The sequence below is a fragment of the Cetorhinus maximus genome, chromosome 6 (assembly GCF_964194155.1).
Source record: "Cetorhinus maximus chromosome 6, sCetMax3.hap1.1, whole genome shotgun sequence".
NCBI lineage: Eukaryota > Metazoa > Chordata > Chondrichthyes > Lamniformes > Cetorhinidae > Cetorhinus > Cetorhinus maximus.
The window spans coordinates 73,047,162-73,061,169 of NC_135884.1; the positions used below are offsets into that span (position 1 = coordinate 73,047,162).

At 43.5% G+C, this 14,008-nt stretch overlaps 1 protein-coding gene and 1 pseudogene across 2 annotated transcripts in view; both read right to left on the reverse strand.

Annotated features, from left to right (window-relative positions):
• LOC144681825 (testis-expressed protein 264-like) overlaps window positions 1-14,008 on the reverse strand; it is a 367,242-nt gene that overhangs the window by 286,991 nt on the left and 66,243 nt on the right. Inside the window, exon 2 of the mRNA XM_078543848.1 lies at window positions 13,225-13,446. Within this exon, the coding sequence (XP_078399974.1) occupies window positions 13,225-13,446 (222 nt within the window). The remainder of the gene's footprint in view (window positions 1-13,224; window positions 13,447-14,008) is intronic.
• LOC144681826 (cytochrome c oxidase subunit 7B, mitochondrial pseudogene) lies at window positions 2,124-2,697 on the reverse strand (annotated as a pseudogene). Its single transcript, XR_013576858.1, has one exon. The product of XR_013576858.1 is annotated as a cytochrome c oxidase subunit 7B, mitochondrial pseudogene (transcript).

The window sequence follows — 14,008 nt, forward strand, 5'->3', positions numbered from 1 at the left end:
AGCCTCTCCCCCATCACCCCTCCCTCCATCACCCCTCCCCTCCCCTGGCAGACAAACACTACCCTGCAGCCTCTCCCCCTGTCACCCCTCCACTCCCCTAGCAGACAAACACTGCCCCGCAGCCTCTCCCCCTGTCACCCCTCCCCTCCCCTCCCCTGGCAGACAAACACTGCCCTGCAGTCTCTCCCCCTGTCACCCCTCCCCTCCCCTGGCAGGCAAATACGAACACGCAGCCTCTCCCTCCCCCCAGCTGACACACACTCCCTCAGAGCCTCTCCCTCCCCTCGGTAGACAGATGCTCCCTCACAGCCTTTCCCTCCCTGGGGAGACAGACGCTCCCTGGCAGCCCCCTGCTGCTCTGGTCCTCAGGCTGAGCACTACCACTCACCTTCCCGCTGCTCGTTGCTGCTCTAATCACAAATTGTCTCTCTCCCAATAGGCCTATCAGCAGCAAACGCAGGAGAGAAAAAGCCTGTGATTGGAGGTGCAGCTCCGTACAGAATCTGTCACTTCCGCTTACATGTATTTTGAACATTGGTTGGCGGGCAAGATGGAAGCCCTTGTTCGGCTGGACTCTGGCTTGCGGACCATATATTGGACAGGCCTGGTGTAGACCCTTCATATTTCTAAAACCTCAATCAAATCTCCCTAGTCTACCCTTTTATAAAGTAAAAATGACCCAGCTCCCTATTTCTTGTGGTAACTAAGTGCTTTTAAAGCAGGTGTCATTCCAGTCACACTTTCCTGAACCTTTGTCAGGGCTTCAATATATCCTGGTACTGAAGAAGAGTCATATTGGATTTGAAACGTTAACTGTTTCTCTCTCCACGGATCTGCCGGACCTGCTGAGTTTTTCCAGCATTTTCAGTTTTTACCTTGGTATTAGGGATTAGAGATCAGGGATGGGCAATAAATGCGGGCCCAGCCAGTGACGCCCACATCCCAAGAACAAATTTTAAAATTTCCCAGCATGTGAGAGGACCAAAATCAATGAAAAACTGCTCACGCTGAGCCAGGTTTTTACTGTACATGTAGAAAAGTCATGAAAAACACCACACAATACAAGAACAAGAACATCAACTTTCACAGAGTATAAATGCAAGAAACGTCAGAGTAAATGGTTTGCTTTTCTTGGCCACAATGTACTGTAATATAGCAACCGAAACAGTCATGGAATGGTTTATGGATTTCTTTTTAAACTGTGTGCTAATCTTAGGAGGGATCTGAAACAAAATGAGAGAAGAACAATTTCACTCTTGGAAATGCTCACTTGCTTTAACACTTTCTTTAATACTTGCTTTGCAGCCCCCTCATGAATATGAGTAAATAGACTGCAGAGTCATACATTTAGCCGATAATATGATGGTTATTTCTGTTTAATTTAAGTCAATCTTATATAGTGTATCTATATTTACTATCACACTTCAGCTATTTACAACATAATGGTTTAAAAAATATATCAAATTAATTCAGTGCCTTCCAAAGTGCTACCAGTTTGTCAACTTACAACGTAAGAGATTTTGAAAACTATGACTGAGATGGTAAAACTTAGGGTTTATTTTTTCTTTGTTTGTTTCTTCTCGCCGACAATGAAACAATGCAAGGATTCTCGCAATTTCTCCCGAACAACTTGGCTGAGTTCATCGAAGCTTACTCTTGTAGTAGTGTGTCAGAAAGGGGCAGCTCAAGCACCGGCACTAATTAAGCCTGACATTCAAACTCAGGAATCCTAACTGGCAGTCTTGTGTTGTTATGCTGCTAATTGGAAATTAATATCAATTGTCATGTTTTGTGATCTTGGGCTATTTTTCCCCCGGACAGAAAGAGTCCGGGAAAAGCAATTAATTTTAAATGTTGCATTTTGAAGCAAAATGTATTCAAAAGCATCCAGACAGTGGGTTGAAAAATGCTAATAATAAAATAAGTTATTATTCCCCCCCCCCATTGATTGTATAATTAATTGGAGTAATTATGGTTTTGGATTGAAGGCGGTGTAGGTTGAACATTTCCCTGTCTTTTTTAAAAATTCTTTCATGGGATGTGGGTGTTGCTCCAGCATTTATTGTCCACCCCTAATTACCCTTGAGAAGGCGGTGGTGAATGTCAATGTATCAGTAATTACATTGTTTTTTTTAAGTAACAACCTTTTTTTATTGCCAAACATTAGTGATATGTTTTACAAAAAAGGTAAAACAAATATAGGAAAGAGACTTTCAAAGGTTTCAAAATCCAACACAAAGACAGCACTTCTCCTCGTGAAAATTAAGAATTGTTTTTTTAAAGTTTCTATAATTCATTAATTTACTATGAGACCCAATATACAGAGGTAATCAGTATAGTAGAAGTCATGAGCCTCGAAGCAAATTTGCAATCCAGCCCATCTGTACTCAATTTCTTGCCAACACTTGGTCCATTCCTCTAGTCTTCCCTCCAATTTTGAGGGGTGATCTTACCATTAGGAGACACGTTCCATGTGAGCCCAGCCTGCGTCACAACATAACTCCAGACTGCAACACAGAATGCTAATTCTCCCACAAGGATAGCATTTCCATACTTGTCATGAAAGTCAGGACCAGTTTTGTGATGAGCTTGTCTTGTTACAATTTGACGAATGTTCCGACCGGACAGGGAAAGCAGGCTCTTGGTCAAAGGCACCATCTCCACCGCGCGTGACTGGCAATTACATTGTTAAGAAAACTGCTTGTTAAAACAGGTGATGAGTACAGCTGTTACACCCAGTGGTGCAAGGGATTGGGAGAGTCTGCTGCACTGCAGAGCTGTCTTGAGAATAAACCAGCTTGAAGTAAAAGACTAGCTTGGACTCATTCTTGCACGACAAGCACTTACTGTGAGTAACAGTGAGCTTGAACCGCTGCAGTCCACGTGGTGTAAGTGCACCCACAGTGCTGCTAGGAAAGGAGTTCCAGGATTTTGACCCAGTGGCAGTGAAGGAACGACGATAATAGCTCTAGGTCAGGATAGTGTGTGGCTTAAGGGGAACTTGCAGGTGATCGTGTTCCCAAGCATCTGCTGCCTTTGTCCTTACTGTTCTGTAGATTATCTCCATGGCTGTGGGTGATTTGCTGGAGGTGAGGTGCAGTATTACAATGAAGAAAATGGAGAAGAGAGTTAGTGCAATGACACAGCCTTGTCTGACCTCAGTCTTCACTGAGATAGGGTCTGTGATGGTTTCATTAGTAAGGATCATGGTCTGCACGTCATCGTAGAGTAGGCGAAAGATGGTGACAAATTTCTGAGGGCAACTAAATTTGAGGACGATACGCCATAGGCCTTCACCATTATCAGAGTCAAAGGCTTTGTGAGGTCAAAAAAGGCAATGTACAGTGGTTGGTGCTGTTCCTTGCATTTGCCGTACAGTGAAGATCATGTCTGTGATGCCTCTCGATGGGTAAAATCTAAAACTGTGGCTCTGGGAGGAGATCCTCAGCCACTGGGAGGAGTCGATTGAGGAGGATCCTTGCAATGATCTTCCCTGTGGCAGATGGCAGGAGGACTCCTTTGTAGCTACCACAGTCACCATTGGGTTTAGGAAGCCACACAATGGATTTAATGCAGTTGTGGAGTTTAGTGTTAAAAGGCAAGGCTAAGGTTTTCTGGGCAACCTGTACTCAGCAGAATGTGGAGTTAGGGAGATCAGCAAAGGGAACACGAAAAATCCCTGTAAAGCAAGAGTGTATTTAAAGTGAATCTACTATGAATTTGCATATTCAGTTTTCCCTCTGTATGCATCTTCATTATTTAAAAATAGAAAGGCAGCAGCACTCAAAGTGCAACCACGTTCAGTGTTAATTAACTTGCAGTCCCTCATGGGACAAGAGGCACCTAGAGAAACAGGAACAGAAACCATTAGGATGCACAAAGTTAACTGTTTCAAGTCATTTTCTACGAACTTAGCCAATAGAAAGCAATGCTGCTATGAGCTACTTCCAATCTTTCCACTTCAGGAAAGCTCTCACTTATGCCTCATTGATAGTAAGATCCATCCATCCATCCATGTTGTCTTGCCATCTTATTCTGTGTTTACCCATGGCTTCTTCCATGTTGGTGACAGTTTGGTAGCTAGTGCTCTGGCAAGGACAGACTCCGGTTGCACATGAGGTGTCCACACCCAGGTGAGTTAGTAACGATCAACCAACAAGGACAGGGTTGGTTGATGTGTCAGGGCAAAATCTGATTCAAGAGTATTTTCAGAGCATAATCATTTAGTCGTGTGCGAAGTGAGCTAGAATTAAATGCATCAATTTGCCGATCTGGTGCTAACTCAGATTTCTGAGCCTATTTAAACATGGATATTAATAACGCATGGTGGAGCCAATCTTTGAGATTGTGACTTAGGAACATGGAAATAGGAGGAGTAGGTCAGTCGGCCCTTCGAGCCTGCTCCGCCATTCAATATGATCATGACTGATTCTCTATCTTAATGCCATATTCCCACTCTCTCCATAACTCTGAACAGCTTTAGAGTCCAGAAATCTATTTCTTTCTTAAATATACTCAGTGACTTGGCCTCCACAGCCTTCTGTGGTAGAGAATTCCACAGGTTCACCACCCTCTGAGTGAAGAAGTTTCTCCTCATCTCAGTACTAAATGGTCTACCTCGTATCCCGAGACTGTGACCCCCTGTTCTAGACCCCACAAGCCAGAGGAAACATCATCCCTGCATCCAGTCTATCAGAATGTTATACGTTTCAATGAGATGCCCTCTCATTCTTCTAAACTCCATGAATACAGGCCTAGTCGGCCCAATCTCTCCTTATACGACAATCCTGCCATCCCAGGAATCAGTCTGGTGAACCTTCACTGCACTCCCTCTATGGCAAGTATACCCTTTCTTACAATACTCCATGTGTGGTCTCACCAAGGCCCTGTACAGCTGCAGTAAAGCATCCTGTACTCAAGTCCTCTCGCAATGAAGGCCAACATACCATTTGTCTTCTTAACTGCTTGCTGCACCTGCTTGCTTGCTTTCAGTGATTGGTGTACAAGGACACCCAGGTCCCTTTGTAGATCAGCATTTCCCAATCTATCACCAATTAAATAATACTCTGCCATTGTGTTTTTCCTACTGAAGTGGATAGCTTCACACTTATCCACATTATACTGCATCTGCCACATAGTTGCCCACTCACTCAATTTGTCTAAATCACCTTGAAGCCTCTTAACATCCTCCTCCCCACTCATATTCCCACCAAGTTTCGTGTCGTCAGCAAACTTTGAAATATTACATTTGGTTCCCTTAACCAAATCATTAATATATGTGTGAACAGCTGGGGCCCAAGCACTGATCCCTGCAGTAGCCCACTAGTCACTCCAAAAAAGACCCATTTATTCCTACTCTCTGTTTATTGCCTGCTATCCAATTCTCAATCCATGCCAATATATTACCCCAATCCCATGTGCTTTGATTTTGCACACTAACCTCTTACGTGGTAACCTCTTACAAAAGCTTTCTGAAAATCCAAATACACCACATCCACTGGTTCTCCCTTATTTATGCTGCTAGTTACATCCTCAAAAAATTGATTTAATTGCTCTGCCATTTCCTTGTTCTTTATTATAAATTCTCCCGTTTCGGACATTTATCTGCACTAATCTTTTTCTTGTACTGGATCTCCATATATAGGATAGAGAATTACCTGCAGACTTCACAGCTGAAATGCACCTTTGTACAGATTTGGACTTCAATTCCAACATAGTGGCCTTGGCTACAATTGTGGACACCCTCACATAAGCCCTACAAATTTTGGTCCATGATGCATCTCGATGGAGAAGACAGAAGTAGCATCTTTAGGATGCAATATTATTCCAGCAAATTTCCAGCAGAGTTACTTGCAATCAATCTCCACTATCACTCAATTTTATTTGGGTTGTTCATCCCAACATGGAGATGGAGCAGATGAGATTACCAGATTGATACCAGGAATGAGGGATTTTACTGTATGTCACTGTATATAAGTTGACCCAACATATAAAATGGCCCATTATTTTGGTGCCAAAAATCATGTTTTTGCACATGCTCTGTCTATAAGTCAATGCCTCTTTTCACCTACAAAGTGCAATAGCCACATTAGTAGTCGGCCTCAATTTTTCACATCAGAAATGCATGTTTTGCTTACCTTATAATGTGAGATGGCGCATAGAATCAAACACGCAGTACAAACTGTGTTATGAAGAAGATGTGTGGGAACTTAAGATACACTTACACAGAGTAGACCGCACATGACATGGCGAGTGACAAACAGAAATGGATCCTCTAGCAAGAAGAATTAAGTGTGAAGCTACTTTCAAGCTAAGAGCTGTAACATTTGCTAACTTGTCAAATAACTGTGCTGCAGCAAGGCAAGTCGGTGTTACTGAAGAACTGATGCAAGAATGGAAGGAGGAGGAATCTGCCCTGAAGACGATGTCCAAGACCAAATGCGCCATCAGAACAGGGACCAGCCATTGGCCTGATCTTGAGAAGTATGTATAGGAATGGATCCTCAAAAATCGTCAGAATGGTTGCATCGTCACCAGAAATGTAACATGTACATATGCATTTAAGTGGCCTAAATTAAACCCTGAGTCCAGCAAAGATTTCAGACGAACAGCTGGTTGGTGTAGCTGCTTTATGGAACATAACAGTCAAATGTTGTGACAGAAGATGAAGATTGTTCAGAGACTACCAAGAGACCTCAGTGCCAAAATTACCAGTCTCCTCCAGCAGTTATCATCTGACAGCGGCAAAAATGAGTGCCCATAAGTTACAGCAGCAACACTGATGAAGTGCCCATGAATTTCGATATGCCCAGAAGCCAAACTATGCAGTGGAAAGGTTCAGGAACAGTTCTAGTGAAAACAACAGGACATGAGAAGACAGGGTTCACGGTGGTACTAGCCTACATGGCTGACGGACCAAAATTAAAGCCTACGGTAATTTTCAAACTTAAAACCAGGCTGAACATCAAGTTCCTGCAACAGCTCTTGTGCGTGTCCATGACAACAGTTGGATGGAGTGAAGTTGTGGATCGATAATGTGTGGAATAGGTGCCCCACATAAGTTTATTAGTGTGGGGCATGTTCAGATGCTATATAACTGATAAGATCAAGAGGTGCCTGCAAAGAAATAACACCCACATTGCAGTTATATCTGGGGGACTAACCTCCGTATTTCAACCTTTGGATGTGTGCCTCAACAAGCAATTCAAGGATCACGTTTGCACCAAATGGAATAGGTGGATGGTTGATGGAGAAAAAAGCCTTCTCAAAGAGTGCAGGGATGTCCCACTTGATGTTTTGTGTGGTTTCATTATCAAATCATGGGATGCTATTAACACACAAAGTATCATCAAATTGTTCAAAAAGAGCCAAATATCCTATTCAATGGATGGAGAAGATTTTTTTTTGCAAAGGGAATGATTCTGAAAGGGAAAGCACCAAATCTGATCCAGAGTGAGATCCTTATGATGATGCCATAGTCAAAGCGACTCAGAATGAATTCGATGAATTCTGCATCAGGTACCTAAGACAATGAATTTGACTGTTTTAAACACTTTAATTGTGGTTAAAGATAACTTTGTACACTTAATTAATTCAATAAACATGCCACATTAATTTAATATGAATTACTGGTGGATTTTTTTAAATAACATTTCAAATTGATGACCTCCCACTCCAGCAATTTGCATTTTATACTCCGTGTATAAGTCAAACACCGGTTTTAGAAGGAATTTTGGAGGTTTCAAAGGTCAACTTATACAGCATGATCTATGGTAGTTAACTGAAGACTAGAGAAGTTGGGATTGTTCTCCTTAGAGCAGAGAAGGTTAAAGGGAGATTCAAAATTGCAGAGGATTTTGATAGTTTCTCCCTATCTACACTGTTTCCACCAGCAGAAGGGTAGGTAATCAGAGGACACAGATTGAAGATAATGGCAAAAACATCCAGAGAGGAGATGAGCGTTTTTTTAAAAATTCAACTAGTTATGATGATTTGCAATTCACTGCCTGAAGGGTATTGGAAACAGGTTCAATAATAACTTTCAACAACTGGAAATATACTTCAAAAGTAGAAATTTGCAGGGCTATAGGGAAAGAACAGGGAAGTTGGACTAATTGAATACTCTTTCAAGAGCCAGCACAGGCAGAATGGGCCGGATGACCTCCTTCTGTGCTCTATTATCTCAGAGATCACAAGATGATTTTCTAGATTAGACAACAAATCTAAACAGTATTTCTAAATACACAGTCCTTGAACAAGAAGTTGACAATGAGCTGATAATCCTCCATTTCAGCCCATTTGAAAAGAAACTGAGCTAAGCTGTAACCAACATGGAGGAATATGATTTTTGATCTGGAGCACAATATCAAATTAAATAGGAAAAGGAAAACAGGATGGGAGAAGAGCCATGCATAGCTTTTCCACACACGTACAGTATCTTTGTAACACAATGACAGGTTTTGGCATGAATTATATTAGTGCATCAGGTGTTTGGCAGGCAAGTGTAAAAAAGATTTGCAAACACTCTTTCATGGCGACACTGCCTCATTTCACGCTCACAATTCCACGGGATCCTCACAAAAGCCAAAGACCCCCAACTGCAAGCTTCATACTTAGAAGCTAAGCAAAATTCTGCAAGCTTCTTGTAAGAGCAGGCAGTGCTAGAATGTGATTTTTGGAGCTTGATCACATAGCTACCACAAATCCTGATAATTAAACACATTTCTGTTAGTGGGTCACAGTAATGAAAGCCAATAGGGCAGACTACAGGCGTTATGTACGGTACAACAGACAATCTAACTGCATGCTCTCCAGCTAAAACTGTTAATTAGACAAACTTGCAGCACAGTTCCCATTTCAGAGATCAGAAACTGGCTTTCCTGGCCATCTGTCACAATAAACCATGAGTTTTATTCCCCACTAAATATTTCAATCGCTCCCATTGCCACTGGATTTAAATGAAGACACTTTGTGCAGTGTAAGGTTTGTTTCTAGTGGGAAAAGAGGAAATGTTTTCTCCACCCACCCCACCCCCACCACCACCTAGGTATCTTAGCATATATTCCTCTCTTTTTTGTCCCAGAACATACTACATTATGTCTCAGTGACATTCTTCACAACCATAAGGTAAGTAAGTGGCAATATTGCATCTGGAGGCTTGGAGACCACCTCAAGAGGTCTTCGCTAACCAAGCCCATAGCAGGACCAGTACAGAAAAGTAAAACAAAAACAAAATTACCTGGAAAAACTCAGCAGGTCTGGCAGCATCGGCGGAGAAGAAAAGAGTCGACGTTTCGAGTCCTCATGACCCTTCAGCAGAACTGAGTGAAGTTAGGAGAGGGGTGAAATATAAGCTGGTTTAAGGTCGGGGTGGGGGGGAGAAGTTGGCGGGGGGGGTGGTTGTAGGGACAAGCAAGCAGTGATACAGATGATCAAAAGATGTTACAGACAAAGGAACAGGGAGGTATTAAAGGTGGTGATATTATCTAAGAGAATGTGCTAATTAAGAATGGATGGCAGGACACTCAAAGTACAGCTCTAGTGGGGGTGGGGTGGAAAGACTGACAGGGTATTATAGTTATAGATTTAAAAATAATGGAAATAGGTGGGAAAAGAAAAATCTATATAAATTATTGGAAAAAACAAAAGGGAGGGGGAAGAAACGGAAATGGGGGTGGGGACGGGGGAGGGAGTTTAAGATCTAAAGTTGTTGAATTCAATATTCAGCCCGGAAGGCTGTAAAATGCCTAGTCGGAGGATGAGGTGCTGTTCCTCCAGTTTGCGTTGGGCTTCACTAGAACAATGTAGCAAGCCAAGGACAGACATGTGGGCAAGAGAGCAGGGTGGAGTGTTAAAATGGCAAGCGACAGGGAGGTTTGGGTCTTTCTTGCGGACAGAACGCAGGTGTTCTGCAAAGCGGTCGCCCAGTTTGCGTTTGGTCTCTCCAATGTAGAGGAGACCGCATTGGGAGCAACGAATGCAGTAGACTAAGTTAGGGGAAATGCAAGTGAAATGCTGCTTCACTTGAAAGGAGTGTTTGGGCCCTTGGACGATGAGGAGAGAGGAAGTGAAGGGGCAGGTGTTGCATCTTCTGCGTGGGCATGGGGAGGTGCCATAGGTGGGGGTTGAGGAGTAGGGGGTGATGGAGGAGTGGACCAGGGTGTCCCGGAGGGAACGATCCCTACAGAATGCCGCCAGGGGGGGTGAAGGGAAGATGTGTTTGGTGGTGGCATCATGCTGGAGTTGGCGGAAATGGCGGAGGATGATCCTTTGAATGCGGAGGCTGGTGGGGTGATAAGTGAGGACAAGGGGGACCCTATCATGTTTCTGGGAGGGAGGAGAAGGCGTGAGGGCGGATAAGCGGGAGATGGGCCGGACATGGTTGAGGGCCCTGTCAACGACCGTGAGTGGAAAACCTCGGTTAAGGAAGAAGGAGGACATGTCAGAGGAACTGTTTTTGAAGGTAGTATCATCAGAACAGATGCGACAGAGGCGAAGGAACTGAGAGAATGGGATGGAGTCCTTACAGGAAGCGGGGTGTGGGGAGCTGTAGTCGAGGTAGCTGTGGGAGTCGGTAGGCTTGTAATGGATATTGGTGGACAGCCTATCATCAGAAATTGAGACAGAGAGGTCAAGGAAGGGAAGGGAAGTGTCAGAGATGGACCATGCAAAAATGATGGAGGGGTGGAAATTGGAAGCAAAATTAATAAATTTTTCCAGGTCCCGACGAGAGCCTGAAGCAGCACCGAAGTAACCATCGATGTACCGGAGAAAGAGTTGTGGGAGGGGGCCGGAGTAGGACTGGAACAAGGAATGTTCCACATACCCCATAAAGGGACAGGCATAGCTGGGGCCCATGCAGGTACCCGTAGCCACACCTTTTATTTGGAGGAAGTGGGAGGAGTTAAAGGAGAAATTGTTCAGTGTGAGAACAAGTTCAGCCAGACGGAGGAGAGTAGTGGTGGATGGGGATTGTTCGGGACTCTGTTCAAGAAAGAAGCTAAGGGCCCTCAGACCATCCTGGTGGGGGATGGAGGTGTAGAGGGATTGGACGTCCATGGTGAACAGGAAGTGGTTGGGGCCAGGGAACTGGAAATTGTTGATGTGACGTAAGGTGTCAGAGGAATCACGGATGTAGGTGGGAAGGGACTGGACAAGGGGAGAGAGAAGGGAGTCAAGATAACGAGAAATGAGTTCCGTGGGGCAGGAACAGGCTGACACGATCGGTCTGCCGGGACAGTTCTGTTTGTGGATTTTGGGTAGGAGGTAGAAGCGGGCCGTCCGAGGTTGGGCGACTATCAGGTTGGAAGCTGTGGGAGGAAGATCTCCAGAGGAGATGAGGTCAGTCACAGTCCTGGAAACAATGGCTTGATGTTCAGTGGCGGGGTCATGGTCCAGGGAGAGGTAAGAGGAAGTATCTGCGAGTTGACGCTCAGCCTCCGCGAGGTAGAGGTCAGTGTGCCAGACAACAACAGCACCACCCTTGTCAGCGGGTTTGATGACAATGTTGGGGTTGGACCTGAGTAAAAAGTAAAATAGTAAAAAAGTAAAAAGTAAATGTTGCCTGCCACCAGCTGACTATTTTTACTGACAAGGACAGGTTCAGCTACATCATATGACTTATAAATTCTCAGTTAAAGTCCCATATAATCCCTTAGACTGAGGCTAATGGTGACATTTAGCAGGTAAGTAGAACTTCAAAGTAATTTCACAAGAAACCACATTTGTCCTCAATTCAAATAAGGGATATTTACCTAAAATCAACCTGTACTGAAAAGTTGCTGCAAGTAGATGTAGCATCACTGCATAACAAAAAGAGACTGATTCAAGATGGGTCCCAGGATTGCAGCTCCTTTGCTCCTCTATCCTTGGTCATCCATTGCCCTTTTTCTCCCAGCCTCCTATCTTGCACATTTACATTCCCTTGGCTCTAATTGTAGGTGTGGTTTAGCTGCAACATGAAGTTACCTGCTAGTTTAGCTGCTCAGCTAATTGCTCATTGCCCACCCCTACCATGTCTGCTCTTTGTTTTACTCAGCGATCACTGGAATGCTGCTCAAATTTGGCTTCCAAATTCCTAGACTTCTTTGGATGTCAAGACTACTCTTTCACGCCAAGACTCAGTTGCCTATGTAACTGGAGTTTTCCCATGTGCCTTTGTGGATCCACCTCAATCCTGAGCCCATCACCCCTATTTCCACGTTGTTTTCCTCCCCCTTTTTCTCTTTACCTCTCCTAAACCCCTCCCTTTTGTCACCATGCGTCCTTTCATTTCTCCCCTCTCAGAGATCCTGCCCTCCCAATTCCCTACCCAATCCTTGAACATTCCACAAGTTTCCTACTCTCCTGCTACAATCCCAGGCTTGACTCCTTCTTAGATAAGCCTGCAGCCATGCTCTGTGCCTCTGTTGGCATCCTCCAAAGCACCCATTCATCGCCGCTCTTAACTGCCCCAGGTTACTCTCTCGAAATCTGATAATGCTCTGCTAAGCCCACCATGACTTCCTCACATCGCACACAGCAATTGGTCATAGAAATTTTCCTGCATATATAGAATGAAGGATCTTAAGTGAAGGAATATGCAGCCACTGAACTTCAGCTTACATACTAACCCACACACACGCACACAGAAAACTATTCAATCCATCTATCATTCCCTACAAGGCAATTACTAAAAATTGAAATTACCAGATTTTTTTCCAATTATGGGACATCTTTAAATAGAAATCACAAGGCACTCCAACATTAATCAATGCTATATTGTACAGAAATTAGAAACAGCAATTACACACAAACACAACAAATATAATTTCAGCTCCTTGTGGTTCTGAAATCAGTTGGTACACTATTAATCCAATTAATATAATCAGCCTCAGTGGCACCTTTGAGCATTACAATCAGATACAATAACAGACTATACTATCCAAAGATGTTCTGCAGTGCTTTTCACTGGACTAGCCACAAGTGTGGATACTGTTGTATCCCAAAGTGTCTGTGATCCTGGTGCCTGTGCTGTCAGAAGGCTTAAAATTAGCAGTGCCATGAATTGTATCGATATTGGAAATTTTCAAGTCTTTCAGCTTCAGTATCACTGAGAACCAATTGCAAGGCTTAAAACTGTGGTGTTGGCGTTACATTACATTACAGGACATCAATTATGGGTAATGCCAAGAAAATGAGGAATTGCTAAACTTCCACTAATTGACTCAATGAGATAGTTCCTACCTTGATGTAATTATTCAGGACTGGGTACACCCTGTACATCGCTATGAGCAGTGAGAGAAAGGTCGTGAAAGGGAAAGTTGTCATAACAACATGTGTGACCTCTGGGAAGGAGATTATCTTGAAGCCGAATTTCTCAAAGAGTTTGACCAGCTCTTCAGATGGTTTCTCATCGCCCTCACTCAGGATGCTGCCTGCTACATACCGTAGCTTCTCTTCGGATTCCTATAATCATAAAAGGAGTTCAAGTTAACTTAGATCTACAGACATACTAATGAGTGGAAAATTCCATATAATGCCAGTAACATTACACATAAAATACCACTGATACAAGTATTAAGGTTACACCACTGTACCATTGCTACACAATTAAGGCTTAATTTTGCACTACCCTTAAATTTACAATTCCCTCTCTCCACACCAGAAAATACAAGATAAAGTCAGCAGATCTGGCAGCATCAGGAGAAACAACTTTTAATAACAAAAGAGTTATAGAGAAACAGAGTTAACATTTGATGAAAGGTCACGACCTGAAACATTACTCTGTTTTTCTCTCTCCTGTTATGGATAGGAGAGAACCTGAATTCCTTCATACTCCTGCAGTCTGTCAGTAAGCAGTGGGTGTTCTGAATTATTTTTAAAGTAGGGTGTGGTGTGTTTCCCCAATCCCTCAGTTTGTGTGATCCTATTTAATAATCACTTGTAGCAAACTCACGTTATGATTAACACAGATGGTTAGTTTCTGCATATTCGAACCCTGGTTGGGGGGGTGGGGGGATTGGGCGAG